General features: G+C 50.5%; 1 protein-coding gene across 1 annotated transcript in view; it reads right to left on the reverse strand.

The window, feature by feature from the left end:
* Positions 1-2,679: 2,679 nt before the first annotated feature.
* The window catches only part of DSCAML1 (DS cell adhesion molecule like 1), a 96,703-nt gene continuing 81,996 nt past the window's right edge, over positions 2,680-17,386 (reverse strand). Inside the window, exons 18-30 of the mRNA XM_090267348.1 lie at positions 17,153-17,306; positions 13,911-14,028; positions 13,391-13,554; positions 12,981-13,079; positions 12,080-12,268; positions 11,344-11,631; positions 9,685-9,840; positions 7,613-7,643; positions 7,352-7,470; positions 6,899-7,051; positions 6,098-6,292; positions 5,268-5,579; positions 2,680-3,688 (exon numbers count right to left, since the gene is read on the reverse strand). Coding sequence (XP_090123474.1) covers positions 3,213-3,688; positions 5,268-5,579; positions 6,098-6,292; positions 6,899-7,051; positions 7,352-7,470; positions 7,613-7,643; positions 9,685-9,840; positions 11,344-11,631; positions 12,080-12,268; positions 12,981-13,079; positions 13,391-13,554; positions 13,911-14,028; positions 17,153-17,306 — 2,454 coding nt within the window. The 3' untranslated portion in view covers positions 2,680-3,212. The remainder of the gene's footprint in view (positions 3,689-5,267; positions 5,580-6,097; positions 6,293-6,898; positions 7,052-7,351; positions 7,471-7,612; positions 7,644-9,684; positions 9,841-11,343; positions 11,632-12,079; positions 12,269-12,980; positions 13,080-13,390; positions 13,555-13,910; positions 14,029-17,152; positions 17,307-17,386) is intronic.

Raw genomic sequence — 17,386 nt, forward strand, 5'->3', positions numbered from 1 at the left:
GGAATGACGACCAGGGCAGCAGCTAGAGATGTGCCAGTCCAGTGCGGAAGGGAAATGGGAGAGGTGCCTGGAAAAGGGGCGAGTGCTGGGCAGGCGGCATTGTTTCCTCTTGGATCCCTCCCCCAAATACACCGCCACAACGTGGTAAAACAGGTCACTCTGCACTGAGGAATCCCTAAGGCTCTGTCCTTTACAATGTAACAGGACTGACAGCTCTGCCTGGGACACAGAGGCAAACAAACACAGGAGCCTGTCAGAATGAGGGGACAGAGAAGGATGGCCCAAAAGGGGAAACGGATCAAGGTTCCAGTGGGAGAACTAAGTGACGAGGAGATAGCCAACGTCACAGATGAGGAGATAGACAACCTTACAGATGCAGAATTCAAAACACTGGTGATAAAGATATCACAGGCTTGATGGATATCCTTGAGTACAGCAAAGGCATAAGAGAAGTGAAAGGTATGCTAAGTGAAATGAAGGAAAATTCACACAAAACCAATGGTGACGGGAACAAAACTGGGATTCAAATCAATGATTTGGAACATAAGGAAGAAAAAAACAGTCAACCAGCGCGGAATGAGGAAGCAAGAATTGAAAAAAAAATGAGTAAAACTTCTCAAATTTTGTGAAGGAGATGGACATACAGGTCCAGGAAGCACGGAGGGTCCCGGACAAGCTGGACCCAGAGGGGACCACACCAGGATGCATCATGACTGAGATGCCAAAGGTGAAAGATAAAGACAGAGTCCTAGGGGCAGCAAGAGAGAGGGAGAGTGTTGCCTACAGGGGACGGGGGTGCCTATAGGACTATCAGCTGATTTCTCAGAGGACACTTTGCAGGCAGGAAGGGACTGGTAAGCAGTATTCAATGTGATGAAAGGCAACCTGCAACCAGGATTACTCTACCCAACAAAGCTATCATTAGAATGGAAGGGCAGATGAAGTGCTTCTGAGACAAGGTAAAGCTAAAGGAGTTCATCATTATCAAGCCATTATTAGATGAAATGTTAAAGGAAGTTATTTAAGAAAAAGAAGATCAAAACTATGAACATTAAAATGACAACAAACTCACAACTATCAACAACTGAATCTAAAAAATAAAAACAAAATCCAACTAAGCAAAGCAGAATAGGAACAGAATCATAGGTATGGGGATCATTTGGAGGGTTATCAGCTGGGAGAGGGAGGGGAAAAATGGGAAGATGGTACAGGGATTAAGAAACGTAATTCTTTGGTGCAAAATAGACAGGGGAAAGTTAAGAATAATATAGGAAAGGGTGAAGCCAAAGAACTTATATGCATGACCCATGGACATGAACTAAGAGGGACGGGATTGCTGGAGGGAAGTGGGGTGCTGGGCAGAGGGGAGCAAAGGGGCAAAAATTGGAACTACTGTAACACCATAATCAATAAAATATACTTAAAAAAAAAACTTACCGAAATTGATGAATTTTTGTGCAGCCATTTTAATATTGAAGATGGAAGAAAAATAACATTTTTGGCATATTATACTTTATTACTTCAAGAAAGGTAAAAATGTAACTGAAATGAAAAAAAAAGAAAAAAAAAATATTTGTGCAGTGTATGGAGAAGGTGCTGTGACTGACCAAATGTGTCAAAAGTGGTTTGCGAGTTTTTTTGGTATTACTGACAATTTGGCCAAATAATTCTTTGCTGTGGGTCTGTCTTATGCATTGGAAGATGTTTAGCAGCACCCCTGGCCTCTACCCACTAGAAGCCAATAGTGAGAGATAGCTAAAATACTCAAAATGCCCAAATCAATAAAGTTACTGGTGAAAATAAAAACTGTCTTTTATTTTATGGAAAAAAAAATGTAATGGACCCTTTGACCAACACAATACTTCTTAGGTACACCTTTTTTTTTCACCTGAGGTAGAGGGAGGTTCTCTGAGACCACAAAGTTCATGGCCCTGGGCTTTCACTAGTCTCCTGGGTCTTTCTCTCTGCCTCGTCAAACCTGCATGTGCTTGGAGGCCCAGCTCATATGCTACCCCACTGTGCTGTGGCTCTTAACGCTCTCATCACAAAGGGGCGCCTTTCTTTCTACCTGGCAATCTAATTGCCGTCTCCTCTGACACCAGGTGAAGTTGGACTCTGGTCTGCTTCTCTTGGCTGAGCTCCATTCCCCCTTCTCCAGGAGACCTTTTCACCTCTGACCTCTGGCCCCACCCCCGGGGTATATATAATCTCTTCTTCCCCTCCTAGTTCACAGGAACCTCTCACATAATCGAACTGCTCTCTGGTGGTTTTGCACAGCTTTGCTCCCCTGGCTATGCTGTATTCTCCTGGAGGAGAGAAGCCGGTAGACACCCCTGGCCTTCATACCAGGCTCCCCGGAGCTCTCACCAAGGTTGACTCATTTTATATCGATAGATAAGGAAACTGGGTCTTAGGGGGGTTTTGGAGCTTGCTGAAAGCCACATAGCTGGTCCCCATTAGTGCCCAGCATAGATCTGGGATCAGAACGGGTGCTCAAGGATGCCCCTAGGCTAACTGAAAGCATTTTAAAAACCTTAATGTGCTGAACTGGAGCCCAGGTTTCTCAAAATCTCTCCATGAGAAATGATGGCCTGGTAAAGGGTCTTTCCTTCTTCCCTCCACTTCTGCCCTTAGCAAATGGGAAAAAGCCACCATATAGAAACATAACTTTTATTGCACACGGCGCTGCGTCTTTTTTTCATAGAAAAAGGTATTACACATAAGCATCTGCAAATTGAAGCAACTCCTGCTTTTCTTGGAACATTAAAATTGCATGCAGTGTCTCTGAGTTGGGATTTTGGTCTTAGTCAAAATCACCTAGAGATTAGAAGGAAGGAAACAGGGAGGGAAAAATTGCTGAGTCTTTGTGCCTGTGTCTCAAAATAAGGTTGAGAGAAATATATAGATATATAGCTTGTTGATATGTTCCTGCTTCTCTATATATGTATATATCTCTCCACGCGTATTTTGTGGGGTGAGAGGGTGACTTCTACTGTCAAATTCTTTGTGCCCTGGCTCCATGGAGAAGAAGAAAATAGTTTCATTTGTACAAAAGAGTTCTATGTACAAGCATTCATGACTTGTTTTTTTTTCATTGTTGGTTGGTTTCTGACTGTCGGTTTAATATAAATAATGCAGGAAAACAGCCAAGTTGGTGTTTGAGGGCTGGAGGTGCAGACAAGTCCACACGGAGGGCTGCTTCTTGCTGTGCCCTATACCAGGGTATAGGACTTGGAGTAGGCCCCAGCCCCTTGCTTCTGAGGCCTCCCTACCCCCGACGTGCTCATCTCGAGAAGTGAGTCCCTAGAGCCCCCCATTTTGGTGTGTGGGCCCCCAGCCCGCAGAGGCTCAGTGTTGGGGGCAGGAGGGGCAGTGCTGGGTGCAGCAGGGGGCTCAGCGGGGGTGGGACCGGGTGCGGTGGGGGCCGTTCCAGCTGGGGGGGCTGGCATGGCCAGAGTCCTCTGAGGTAAGGTGGCTGTGGAAGCAGCAGCAGGGGCTCCTGGGTGTGGAAGGCCCAAGGGCTTGCCGGCAGGGTCCAGAGTCAGGTGGCGAGCCTGGGTGTGATAGCTTCGAGCCAGGTTCCGGATGGAGGCCTCTCGGGGTGGAACCACGGGACAGGGCTCACGCCCATCTGCCTTTCGGAAGAAGGCCTCTGACTTGGCATACAGGGGCAGGTTACAGTAGTCACCTGGAATCACAGAAGTAGAGGACATGAGAGGCAGAGGCCTCTGGGAACCAGCTGTTAACCAACTCCCTGCCCCTCAGTATTCTTCCTGACCTGGCCCTCCACAGGCTGGGCAGTAAGGAGTTGACCTCTCTGAGTCAGTATCCATATCTGTGAAATGGGGATAATCACATGTCCCTACAGGATTGCTATGAGTGGTGAATAAGATAAAGCATGGAAATTTCCTCAACACATGGCTGGTACACACAGCGGTTGCTCAATAAACCGATCCTTACTGTTGAATGATTACGATAAATGGTTTAGCTTTAGCTGTCAGAGAGCTCACTTCTGGAGACCAGAACTTCCTAATAGGTCTGGCTACTATAAAGCTTTTTAACCTTGAGAAGAAAAGGACTGTCACTCCCTGACACTTCCTCATTGAACGTGCTTCTACCCTTTGAGGACCCACAAAGCAAGGCCTCTCCCTCTTTCCCACGCTGCCTTTCAGATGTCTGAAATTAGCTATCAGCTACATGTCTCCCTTTCTCTCCCCGGTCCCCTCTTCTTCAGGTGGAATGTTCTTAATTTCTTAAACTCTCCCCTACCCTGATCCCTCTGTTCTGGGGACCCTCCCCTGTGCACGTGCCTCCATCCTGTTGACCATGCCAGGTACTTTACTTAGATGATCTCGTTCAGTGCCTCCCATTCCCCCAAGGCTATCTGCATTTTGCAAGTGACAAAACTGAGATTCAGAAAGATTAAGTAATTTGCCCAAATTCACACAGAAGGGGCTGGGCACATCATTCAGGGCTGCTAGTCTCCTAAATCTTTGTATTTCTGTTATCCCAGGCTCTTCTCCAGATGACCCTGAGCCCCTGAGGTTAGCGTGGTCACTTAACAAGGCCAGTACTGAGGAGACCATACTAATAGTTTGACAGCCTGGGCCTTGAATGCTGTGACCCCAGCATGCGCAGAGGCGCTCCCCCTCCTATACCCCTTGGTTATCTTAGACCTACCTCACCAAACCCAAGGGGCATATGCTCTGGCTAGGTCCCTGGAGTGAGATGGTTCCCAGTCAGGCTAGGTCACTGCCCCCTAGGAGGTCCAGCCTCCATGGGCTGAGCTGTCAGGATTGGTCCTTTGGGCCTGAATTAAGTTCAAACAGCATTGAGACCAGTAACCATGGGACAGTTGACCCGATAGGGATCTCTTTCCATCTTGGCATAGCTTCAGATTAAGGGAATGATCACTACTTAATGAGAACCTGCTATGTGCCAGGCATGTATATTATTTCTTGTGCCTGTTGTAGCAATGAAAAGTATACGTTATCATTTGCATTTTTACAAGTGAGAAAGTTAAGACCAGAGAGGTTAAATGACTTGCCCAAGGTCACAGAGATATTAAAAGGTTGAACCAGGATGTGGACCCTGATCTGTTTGCTCCCAAGTCCTTGTTCTTTGCACTACCCCACACGGCCAAGGAGCCCTGCTGGGCTGTGCTGGGCTGTGCTGGCAGGATCCGGGTACTGTTAGGGCTAGGCCTAGCCAGGGCTCATGGGATTCGGGAGCAGGGGAGACAAAGGAGAGGTGGTCTGGGCACTCACTCTTGTTGGCCCGGTGAGGGATGGGCACAGCCACGTTTTTGCCCCGGTCTGCATCCTGGGGCTTGGGTGGGGAGGCAGTGAAGCGGCAGATGCCGGGCTCCGAGGGTGTGCTCATGGATGTCATGCTGTCGGCATTCTCATTGGTGCCTGTGGTCATCTGGTCAGAGGAGCTGTCAGAGATGAAGCACTCAGTGATCTCGAACTTGGCATGCTGCAGCTGCTCCTCCAGCTTGGCATGCTCATAGGCCCGGGCCAGCTCCTCATAGGTAGAAGAGGCACTCTCAGTGGACACCATGCTGTTCCGTCCTTTGTCTGGGGAGATGGAAGGCATAGTGTTAAGAGGAAGTAAGTGGGTTGTGGGAGAAGAGTGTAAATGAGACCAGACTGACCAGTTCCCCTGCTGCAACCTCTGCAGCCACCGGAAAGCCTGGCCACAGATGTACCAGGTTCAGAAGATCCTGCTCTCCCACTGTGAAGATAGCAGCGGTGGTAGAATTGGGGTCTTTGGCTAATGAAGGGCAAACACCTTTCATTCTTGAAAACAAGCAAATGCCTGGAACACTCAGCCCTTTCTCCAACAAACATCGTGCGTACTATTTTCTCTGACATTTGGGGGGAGAGCAAAATAAAATCTTTGACCAGGCAGAGCTCAGTGAGATCCAGTGGTTTTGCCATAACCACCAGTGAGTCGGTGGGCAGCTGGAAATAAAACTGAGTTGTGTTTTGGACCCCACAGGCTGGTGGATAGGAGTTGGGAAAATGAAAGGTGAAGCTGGATGATGGGGGAGCGGAGGAGAGCGAGCAGGACACAGGCTGGGTCCTGGTCTCACCTGTGTCCTGGGAGAGACTTGCGCTGTAGCTGTCACTCTCAGTGACCGTGACACCATGCTGAGAGCCCACGGTGCGCCAGTCAGAGGTAAGGGTGCGGGCGGGTGTGGAGGCCTGGCACTTGGTCAGAGTCCACTGGCTTGAGTACCGGTTCCGAGTACTGTGGGCTGACTTTACATTCTTCCTGGACACCGGGTCTACACAGAGGAAGCAAGAGCTAGCACATGCCAAGTGAGGGCACTTGGGCTTGGGCAGAGGGCAGTGGGGAGCAAGAGAGGAGGCAGAAGCAGCCACAGAACTCGCTTGGGAATGCTGAGTGTGCTGCCTTTCCTGACCACATCAACTGGGGCTGGAGGAGAGGAGCAAGAGTGTCTAGGCATATGGGGGCAGTGGGCAACATCCTGGTCTTCTCCACCCACCCCATGATTTCCTCCAGCCTGGGAAGAATGTCACCTCTACTCCTACTGCGTCCTGACTGTGCATCCCTACAGTGCTTGATGTATTCCATTACTATGTCCAAAATGTTAGAGGCAGAAGGCCCTGGACTAGGGCAAGAACAGCCAACCCCTTCTACATTTCTAGGTAAGGAAACTGAGGCCCAGAGGTATAAGGTCAGTTATATGCCCAAGGTCAGAGTTATTTAGTTTGTAATCAAGGTGTCCAGACTCTAACTCCAGTGCTCTTTCCATTCTTCCATGATGTTCTTTCCTTCTTTTAATTTTTTAAAAAATCACCTACGCCCCATGCTGTGTCCAAGACACACTGTGTGGAAGGAGGGCTGTCTCCCTAGGGATAATGCATACTGGTGCCTGGCCGGATATCAGACATATCGATGAGGGGTCCTGTGCTCTGGATGAGGGCTGGGTGGTGCAAGGAGACACCGGTACAGAAACTCTGTGGGTTGACAGCTTGGCTGAACTCAGCATCTGCCACTGGGATGGTGGCCTTGTCATCTCCTGGTGGAAGAAGAACAGTCAGTGAGACTCCTTTCTTTTGGAGACCATCTTTAACTCCCAAATTTCTCTTTGTCTTTATCCAGTGGTGAGATCTAGAAAGGCCAGCATAATTCTCCCTTAGACAGAGAAAGAAACAGCCCTTGAGAGAAGGTGTGATGCATTTGAGGCTGTCGAATTGTCACCAGGGCTTCACTTAGAACCCTAGGCCCTGCCATGAGGGCTGGTATTGCCTTTTGTGTGTTGTGGCCTGGAGAAGCACACTCAGAACAGGACAGAGAACTTGTGGCACCTGTTACTCACCCAGCTGCTTGATGCCCTCCTTGTCCTCGATTAGCAGCTGGACCCTGGGAATGTCAATGTGTAGCCGTGGGCCCTGGGGTGGTCCCTTCACAGGGGTGTCAAAGCTTCGGTTGTTCTTGCTGTGGGGAGAAGGGTTAGAGGTGGGTGACTCAGGAGCCATGAGGGGTTAGGGGAGAAAGTTTTGCAAAAAACCCAGTGGGGTCTTAGAATCTTGTCCCCTGCAGGGGGTGAAGAGAGAAGAAGCAGCTATATGAAACCCACCTTATTAACATTTCTGCCAAACTCTTTGCATCTGCAAAACAGTAGAGAGAGGGGCTGGGTGAGAATGGGGTTTGAGTAGGATGAAAATTGGAAAAGACATGGGACAAGGTGGGAAAATTGCCTAAACTGGGGCCAAGGCTGGTTTTCTGGGAGGAAGACAAAGAAATGTAGGGGCCTCTAAAACAGTCCAAAACATGATAAGGTCTCACTGCTTCTATTCAGGATTTGGCTCAGGTCTGTTTTCCTTTTCTCAGACTTTTATCTAATAGGAAGGTCCTTCCTAAAGGAGAGGGTATATAAAGAGCCCCATTTGCTTCCTGAATTGACTCTAATTGAACAAGACACCAGACCCGGCAGAAAACTTGCACCAATGGTGGGTCTATCCTTAGTTATCTGTTAGGGAGAGGGGGGAGTGGAGGAGGAAGTAAGGGTGGTCAGTTGACAGCCCCAGATGGCTATCAACTGAAGAGGCTTCACCTCTTCCTCTAGGGCATCTATTCTCTAAAAATTCCATGGGTGGTTTTGGGGGTCCCTGCTTTGTTTCAGAGGGGCTTTGAACAGGATTAGGACTCTCAGATTAGAAATTGGTGAGAGAGAAGAAAAGGTCCTGGTTAATCCATTAGACCTCCTGATAACTGAGAATGAACTGTATGAGTGAATCTAGTTGCATGCATGTATCCAAGCATCCAACTGCCATTCATTCATTCACTCATTCATTATTGATCCAAACATCTGTCAGTCTACCCATCCAGCTCTTCATGCACTCATCTACTCAACCATCCAGCTATTTATCCATCGTCCACCAGTTTAACTACCCAACCTTCCATCTATTCACCCACCCACTCACCCAACTATCTCTCCCATCATATATCCAATTACACATTCATCTATTCAACCATTCATCCAATCATCCATTCATCTATCTATTCATTTAACTTCTAACCATCTCTCCATCCTATCACCCACCTATCCATCCAAATATACATCTATACATCCAAGCATCCATTCAACCATTAATCTATCTAACCATCCATTCACCCATCCAACCACCTACCCATCCATGCATCCACCTATTCATTCATCCATCCATCCATACACTCTTCCATCCATCTGTGCATACAACCACTGATCCATTCAACTGTCTATCCATCAAACCTTTTGTTCAACCATCTTTCCATCTATACATCCTTCCACCCAACCATTCAATCAATCATCTAACCATCCACCCAACCATCTAACCAGTCATTCATTCAATCATCAATCCATTAATCTATTCAACCATCTGTCCAATAACCATCACAATTATCCTTTGAACTATTTATTCATCCATTCATCTAACTCCTAAACCATAAGCAGTGTTATTCTTCTGTGCTACTATTGTGCCCTGGCTTCTCAAATGAAACCATAAACTGTAAGGGCATGGATTGTCCCTTCTTCATTTATCTTTTTATCTCCTATGTCTGGCATATCTATAATACAGGAGATACTCAATAAATGTTTTCCAAATGAGTGATAAACATTTATTAAGCAACTAGTAAGTGCCAGATACTGTACAAATCAAGGCAAATCAGACCATTCATGTTAGACTGCACTATTTAGTGTTGGGACTGGGGATGGTAATCAAAATTTTTAAAAACTGTTGTGGCATGGAAGCTCTCCAGTCAGAACTGAGCAAGACCTTAGAGAACACCTGCAGGCATACTCAGTAGCAGCTTGGTCCTAGGAAAGTCACAGTAATCCTGTGTGAGAGAATGGCACACCCAGGGTGCAGGGAGCAACATCTATTTACCAATCAACATGGAAATGTTTACATCTTTTAATAAACAGTATGGCTTTACCAATGTGAACCTCTAGAAGTCAGCCCTGGTTAGGACAGGCACAAAGTCCTGGGACATATTGGAGGGAGCAGTGAACACTAGGGAGGTTTTAGAAGGTTGAAGTGGCAGCTCGCCTTTCAAGGGAACACAGGTACTCTCTTGTCCAGATGGGGCTGTGAGCCAGTGGTAGGTGGCCAGTGGGGCACAGGGTCAACACTTCCACCCAGGAAGCCCACAGGAAGGAAACTCCCCCACCTCGAAGTCGCTTCAGCCGCTTCTCCTTCCTCTTCTTTCGTACAATGAAGAGCAGAGCCACGCCCAGCGTGGCCAGGATGACCGGGCAGCCGATAGTGAACAGCTTCTTCACATCATCCCCCTCACCTTGAGCAGACTTGATGGGAGGGATGGTGCCTGAATGGGGGTGAAGAAGGGAGTCAGCTGTTCCTTATGAGTTGGGTGGGAGAGTCCTTTGACCTTCCTTGCTGTCTTTGCTCTCACTCTGACCTCCACTTCCTGGTGCAGAGCTCCTCCCTTCCCCTCTGCTCCCACAAATTCTGGTCCCATCAGGACAGCCAGGAACAACTGGGTAGTTTTTACACTATGTTTTTATATCAGTGACTTCCTGGGCCTGTTTTAAAATTATCCTGAAGTCTCTCAGAGAGTCTCCTGCCTGTTGGAGTTCCCCTTCCCATGGGCAGTATTTGCCAGCCTTGGGTTCCTCTAGGGAGGCAACAATACAGTCTCCTGCTGACAGCCCTCTGCCAAGCCCTGATCTTTGCATGTTTCAAAGCCTCACCTATGAGACATCTCCTTCATGAAGCCTTTCCTGTTTGAGCCCATGCCCTTCTGATGCCACTTCATTCTGTTTCCTTAACACATAAGTAGACTTAATTTAGCTTGTGACATCAGGTCCCTATGAATGTAGCCTTCTGTGAACCTTTAAATGTACGAGTTTGTGCATGTGTGTGTACATATATATGCATATGTGTGTACATGCATTGTGCGAGGTGTCCCCATGTGGCAGATCCCAGTTAGTGCTCACCAAATATCCATGTGCTCATCTATATTTCCCAGCTTCTGCGCAGTTAGAGTAGAACCATGTGACTAGTTCTTTTTTAAAAAATATTTTATTTATTTTTAGAGAGAGAGGAAGGGAGAGAGAGATGCAGACTTGATCAGTTGCCTCTCACATGCCCCCAATCAGGGATCTGGCCTGCAGTCCAGGCATGTGCCCTACTGGGAATTGAACTGGTGACCTTCTGGTTTGTGGGATGATGCCCAGTCCACTGAACCACACCAGTTGGGGCCCATGTGACTAGTTCGGAACCACAGAATGTGAACAGAAGTCATGAGTACCACCTCCTGGCCAAGGCAATTAAGAATTTGTGTGCCTTTTCTATCTCTCTTTTTGGTGATCTTGGAGGTTACAGGTTCAAGATGACAGAACTAAAAGATGGTGGCCAGGCAACCCTCATGACATTTTATGAGAGCAAGAAACAAATATTTTGGATTCAGCCATGGAACTTCTCATGTGTCTCTGTAACTGCAGCACAGGCTCTCCCATCCTGCCTAATACACCGTATCAGGAGACGGTTCTTCGAGGGCAGGACGGCAGCTGAGTCCCTACCTCTCTCTCCATCTCTGAAGTAATGGACGGCAAGGCTCAAGCCTTCAAAGACTCTCTGTCTTTAGTGTTATAACCTTGTCTGCCTGTCTGTCTCTATCGATCACTAGTGCATCTGCCTACCAATTTGCGGCTTCTTTTGCCTGCTTATCCACCTGTCAGTTTTCCTCCTGACTGTAGTCCTGCTGATCTATTTGTCTCTCTCTTTATGTGCCTGCCTCTCTGCCAGCTTCCCCGGCAGCACCTTGCTCCAGCATCTGTGCTGCTCCCTCCCACCCTCTCTGACTCACTGCCATCGTAGTCCAGAGTGGCGAACTGGGCTGTCTTGTTGCCGCAGCCAGCGCTGTTGCAAGCCCTCATGCGTAGCTCATACCATGTGGCCTCTCGCAGCTCGGTCAGAAATACCTCCCCAGAGGTGTTGGCCCGGAGGCCCTGCCAGGCCCAGGTGCCCTTGGGCCGGTACTCCAGTCCAATGGCTGTGATAGGGCAGCCCCCGTTGTTCCAGCCCTGCAGATTAAGCCGAGCATGTGTGGAGTTGATGTGGGTGAAGAGATGTTGGTCTTTGCTGAAGGAGGGCTCTGGGGGCCAGAAGGGGAGAGAGAGAAGTTAGAGAGACTGCGGGGGAGGGGACGCATCCATCTGGGCTGGAAAGTGTTCCCTGGGGGCACCCGAGGCTGCAGTGGCTCCAGGAGGGTCAGTGGTTGACCCCGGGGAACTGAGGAGGAGGACAGGAGGGAAGGACCTGGAGAGAAGGCTTCAGCAAAGAAGGAAGAGAGATGCAAGGAGAAGGAAGAGAAGTAATAACCATCTGCCACCCCCAGTAGGAAAGTCGGACCGGTTTTTCCTACAGTGATTTGTCCAGATGTTGCAGTGATGGGAATTAGGTTGTCTCTCCCTTTAGCTTCTTGCTTCCCGGCACCCTCTGTCCCTACCCAGACATCTTCTACCCACTGTCCTGAGCTTTTCTCCCCCAACTCCTCCTCCTCCCTGGGCACACCTCTCCCCACACCAGTCATCAGGTCTCACCCCGCCCGTGGGTCTTGGCCTCGATGATCTCGCTGATGCGCCCGGAGCCCACACTGTTCTTGGCGGCCAGCTTCACCTTGTACCATGTGCCACACTTGAGACTGTCCAGCTTGAAGGCTCGCTCGCTGGAGCTGATGAACACGTCCCTCCATTCCTCGCTGTGGTCCACTGAGTACTGCAGCACGAAGCCTGCCCGGGAGGTTTGCCTGGTTCAGATGGACAGGGTGGGGCCAGGGGTACCTGACAGGTGTCACGGGGGTGGGCTCTGGACAGGGGGCAGAGTGGGGCCTTTGGTCACTGGCAGGGGCCGATGCACTTTGGAGGCAAAACTGGAAGGAACTTGGGTGAGTTTTACTGCTCTCTCTTCATTTTTCATGTTAGGGCTCAGAAGCCAAGGTGGGGAAGGGAGCATAAAACTGGGGCTGGGAAGCTTAAAAGGGATTCTGTTTAAACTCCAGTGCTCCGCTCCATGTGTGGTCCCATGACAGCAGCACAGTGTGACCCTCACTGGGAGCCTTTTGGACATGCAAATTCTCAGCCCCCACCAAAGCCTTGCTGAGTCAGAATCTTCTTACAAGATCCCCTGGTGATCCATATGCATGTTCAAGCTTGAGAAGGACTCATCCAATAGTTTGTCCACTTTTACAGATTTAGAAACTGAGGCCCAGAGAAGAAAATGACTTCTTTAGGTTCACATGGCTCTCTAGTGGTGTTCTAAGGCCCAGATACCTAGGCTGATGTACTTTTCATGGCAGTAGGTTAATTTCCTTGTTGTCTGAATTGTAACCCCCATCACTTCCTGAGCATTATGGGGACAAGCGGTGGGAGTGGGTGAAGCCCTTCCCCTGGGCCCAGATTCCGTCCCGTACCTACCCCTCCTCATCCAGATCCCTCTTCTCACCTCGGATGGAGCTGCCCCCATTGTCACCTGGAATCCAGGTCAGAGTGATGGAAGAAGCAGAGGTTTTGGAGACAGTGAGGCGGGGCTGGTCCGGGGGAACTGTGAGGAGAAAGCCATCAGCCCCCATCACAAGGGAGGACCTCTGATGATGGGGAGATGGGGGCTATCCCAATGGGAAGGAGAATAAGTGACTGGCTTTCCCACTTTCTAGGTGCTTCCCTCACTCCTACTCATTCTTCCTGCCCCGCCTGCCTCCTTACCCATTTGGCACTTCTGTTCCACTGAGAGTCGGTCTCCCTGGTGGTGGGTCTTTTCCTTCCATTCAGAAACCCTCTCTCTCACATAATGGAACTTCAACCCCTTCTCCATCCCTGACCCTACCCGAGCCCCACCTGCCTTGCGGGGCTCACCTTGCACAAGAAGGTTGACGATGATGGTGTCAAAGCCCCCAGTGTTGGTGGCCGTGCAGGTGTAGTAACCGGAGTCTTCAGCCTTCACAGCACGTAGCACCAAAGTGCCATTGGTATGGATGAGCCGGTGCCCATCCATGGACACAGGGATGGCCGAGTCTTCACTGTTGGGGGCATGGGTTTTGGCAAGCATCCCTTCCCCCAGGGCCTCCCCAAGGTCTGTAGGCAAATAGAGCTGGGAGCAGAGGGAGGCTTGCTAGGGGTCCCTGGATTCTTGGGTCTTACTTAGGAGTTTCAGTGGAGTATCTAGTAACCTTGGCCTTTTTACCATTCAGGCAAGGGAGATCTTGAACTCCTAACAGAAGGGAGTCAGAGAGGCCAGGCCTGCTTCTGAGAGTGGCCCAGTAGGGCCCTCTCAGGGCTGAGCCAGCAGGAAGGGAGAGACACTGAGTCTTCTTTGTGGCTCTTCCACTATGCTCCTCTCTGCAGGGTACCCATCCTTCCAGGGACCCGCACACACCTGTCCTTGGTCCACTTCACAGCTGGGGCTGGATCTCCCACTGAGTTGCAAGGCAGTCGGACATCTTTCATCCAGGGTGTTGTCACGGTGCCCCCAAATGAGATGATCTTTGCCGGGGCTACAAGGAAGAGATGATAAGGGCCACCCCACTTCTATACCCAACACTGCCTTTGCCCCCCTTTCTCAGGGCTTTCTGAATTTTGCATAAAGTCCTTCCTCTCCTACGTGACTTCTACCTTGGACTTGGGGTTGGGGGTGCAGGAAATTTCAGCTGGGAGTGATTGATTCACCAAACATTTAACAAATGTCTACTATCACATGAGACTCTGAGGATTCACAAAATGAATAAAATTAATTCCCTGTCCTCAAGTTGCTGATTGTCCAAGAGGGAGAGAGGTACTTCAAAAAGTCATTACGGGTGGAAAATACTATGGCTGGGGTAGGTACAAGTCCTCATAAGTGTATAAAGACAGAGGAGTGAACTAGACTGTTCAGTGGTGGTGAAAATGAAGACCAGGGGAGGCTTTAGACTCTTGAAGACTAAGGAGTTCACTATGTAGAGAAGGAAAGGCATGTCAGAAAGAGGGAACAGCACTGAGAGGCACGGAGGACTGAATCACACGGCAAGTGCATGGGTCTGCAAATACTTGGTTTGGGTGACCAACGCCCAGGGTCAGTAAAGGGGGACAGGCAAAAGCAGGACAGGAGGGGTGAGCAGGAGTAGAAGCATGGGGACAGAGTGCTCTGCTGGCAGAATGAGGAGGCTGGACTTCCTCTTGAGGTCACGAGGAGCCACTAGAAGCTTATAAGGGGTGACATGTTCAAAGTTGAGTTTTAGATCAGTCCCCGGCTGCCTGCAGAGGAAGGCTTGATGTGGTTGGTCCTGAAGGATGGATGTAGACTAGAGACAAGATGGCAGCTGGAGGTGACGGAGGGAGGCGTGGAGCTCAGGACAAGAACTGCTGGGACTCAGGATCTGCCTGGCTTGCGGGAAAGAGATGGAAGGGAAGGTGAGGATGACTTCTGGGACTCCAGCTAGGCTAGCTCAGTGGGTGTTAGTGTCCTTGTGGAGACAAGGCATGTGGGAGGAAGAGTGGGGCCGGCAGGAGAGATAGGAAGACAGCCTGACACTGAGCCCAAAGTGCCTGGGGACACCTAGAGGGGCAGCTAGAAAACAGATATAAATGTTGTGGAGCATAAGAGAGATGGCTGGACTATGGACACTGATGTGGGAGTCAGCAGAGTGACTGAGGTCACCGGGAGGGGATGTAGATTGACAGAAAAGTCGCAAAACCCTGGAGTCAACACACATGCCCAGAGGAGAAAGGAGCATCTATGAATGCGGAGCCAGGGTGGACCCAAGTGCGCTGAGAAGGCTGGCAGGCGCAAGCAGCATTGCGGGAAGCAAGGGGGGCAAAGAGGTCAGGGGTCCGGCAGGAAGGTAATTCTGTCAGGCACCTCACAGGTTCCAGGCCCTCAGGTAGAAGTCTTAAATTAACCAAGTGACCGAGGGCTTCAGAGGGCCAGAGAGAGGGTCCTTCTAAGCCATGGGTCCCTTCTTGGGGAGATGGAAGATATACGGTGCAGGAATGGAGGTTCCTCTCCCGTGAAGGCAGTGCTGGAGCACTGGGGCGTGGGAGAGGAAGGAGGTCTGGAGGAGCAGCCGAGAAGCAGGAAAAGGGCAGCTTGCGGCAGTGAAGGAGCACCTGGTGGCCGGGAAGACTTCGATAGAGCAGAGGAGCCCAAGTTAACATGGCTTCTACTGGGGCAACAAAGAAGTCTCAGGGGCCTTGGGGAGAGCAACAAGTTCTCTAGAGACCCGGTTTCTCGACTTGGTTCTACCACACAGCTGGGGCTGGCTCCCTGAACTGGTCTGTATCTCGGTGCATGTGTGTGTCAGGGGCGGGGAACAGCAACACCTGTGCCTCCTGCCTCACAGGGCTACTGTGAGGACAGGCTAGGAGGCCGTGTAGGTGTATTCTAGGAAGCACAAAGTCCTCTGGGAATGTTTTACTTCATGCCCACAGGAGAAGGGGTCAGCCTTTTGCCAGGACACGCTGTGTCTCAGACCCTGTCTCTGGGCCAGCGCCAGCTGTCCTGGGAAGGCTGTAGGCTCTCAGCCCGTTTCTTCCCGAAGGAGAGGAATCTAGGAGAGGGGGATGGTAGTGCCTCTGGGAAGAAGGATCAGGGGAGGTTAGAAACAGTGAGGCTGGTGGGAAGAGCCCTGATTTGCAGCTGGAAGAGCCACCCCACCACCGACAGCTGCCTGCGGACCACACACTGCCTCTGAGTGCTCCACTGTAGATGGGATAACAAGCCCCACTGCAGGCCCTGAGTGCATGCTCGTTGACTCTGAGCCTATGTCAGGGGAGACCTGAGGCCTCTTGTGTCCCAACTAAACTCCCCCTTCGTTCAACTCCATCCAAGTTCTGGTCCCGGGGCTTGGGCTAGAGAGTCTGGTGCTGTGGGAGGAGGCAAGGCCAGGAGGAAAGGCCCAGGGAAGTCCAGCACCAAAGAAGAGGACCAGAAGCCAAAGGATTGTGTGGCTAAGTCCAGCCCCAGGGGTGGCACAGAGGACAGACTAGCAACTCTGTGTGGCTATCTCTGTCTTGTTGCGGCCTCAGAACTGTCATTCCCTGTATGGTGGGGTGCATGTGCCCTCATGGCACATGCATGTGCAGGCCAGGGATTCAGTAGGGTGCTCCCTAAGATCAAGCACAGTCGAATTCACCCAGTGTGCGGCCTCTAGCCCAGAGTTTCCTTCATGATATACACTCTGTAATGGCTGTCGCGAATGAATCAGTGATCAGTGTGGCCCCCATAGCTGGAGATGCCCAGGCTTCAGGATCACGGGGCTCTCTTCGCAGCTCTCTGCTCTGTGGAAGCAGTGTACCCTGCGTTAGTCCTCTATAAAGAGCCGAACATTGGAACAAAGGGTCCTTTGGGGTCAGAGCGAGGCTAACTTCCCCTTCTTTCAACCCCAGAGTGCAGTTCGAAGTGGGGGTTCCTGGTGCACCATGCCCAGCAGCCCCTTGGTATCAGTGCCGCCTCAAGCTTGTTGTGGAGCTTTCTGGGCGTCAGGGGGCAGCAGAGACCCAGTCTTGGTGGGTGCAAGAGGGAGGCAAGTGGGATGAGCTCCTCCGACAGGGTGGGGGGAGACACCCCCTATTGTGGAGGACCAGGATTCTAGAAGGGAACTTCTGGGGGCTGCCGTCCCTCTGGCCCAGGCGCAGGCTGCTCACCCTTGCCTGCAGGCTCGATCGTGACCTTCTCGCTGCTGTTGCCCCGGCCGGCAGAGGTGACGGCAGCCACCCACAGCAGGTACTGCTGCCCTCGATTCAGGTGCGCTATCCGGTAGAAGAGCTGCTCTGGACTTGTCTCGTACTCGCTGGGAGCCTGTGGGGCAGAGACGAAGAAGTACCATGTACCGAAGCCCTCGGGCCTCCAACTCCAACTCCAACCTTCCTGGGGGCTCT

This window comes from Furipterus horrens, unplaced genomic scaffold (genome assembly GCF_987537825.1).
Source record: "Furipterus horrens unplaced genomic scaffold, mFurHor1.1.pri manual_scaffold_2, whole genome shotgun sequence".
NCBI lineage: Eukaryota > Metazoa > Chordata > Mammalia > Chiroptera > Furipteridae > Furipterus > Furipterus horrens.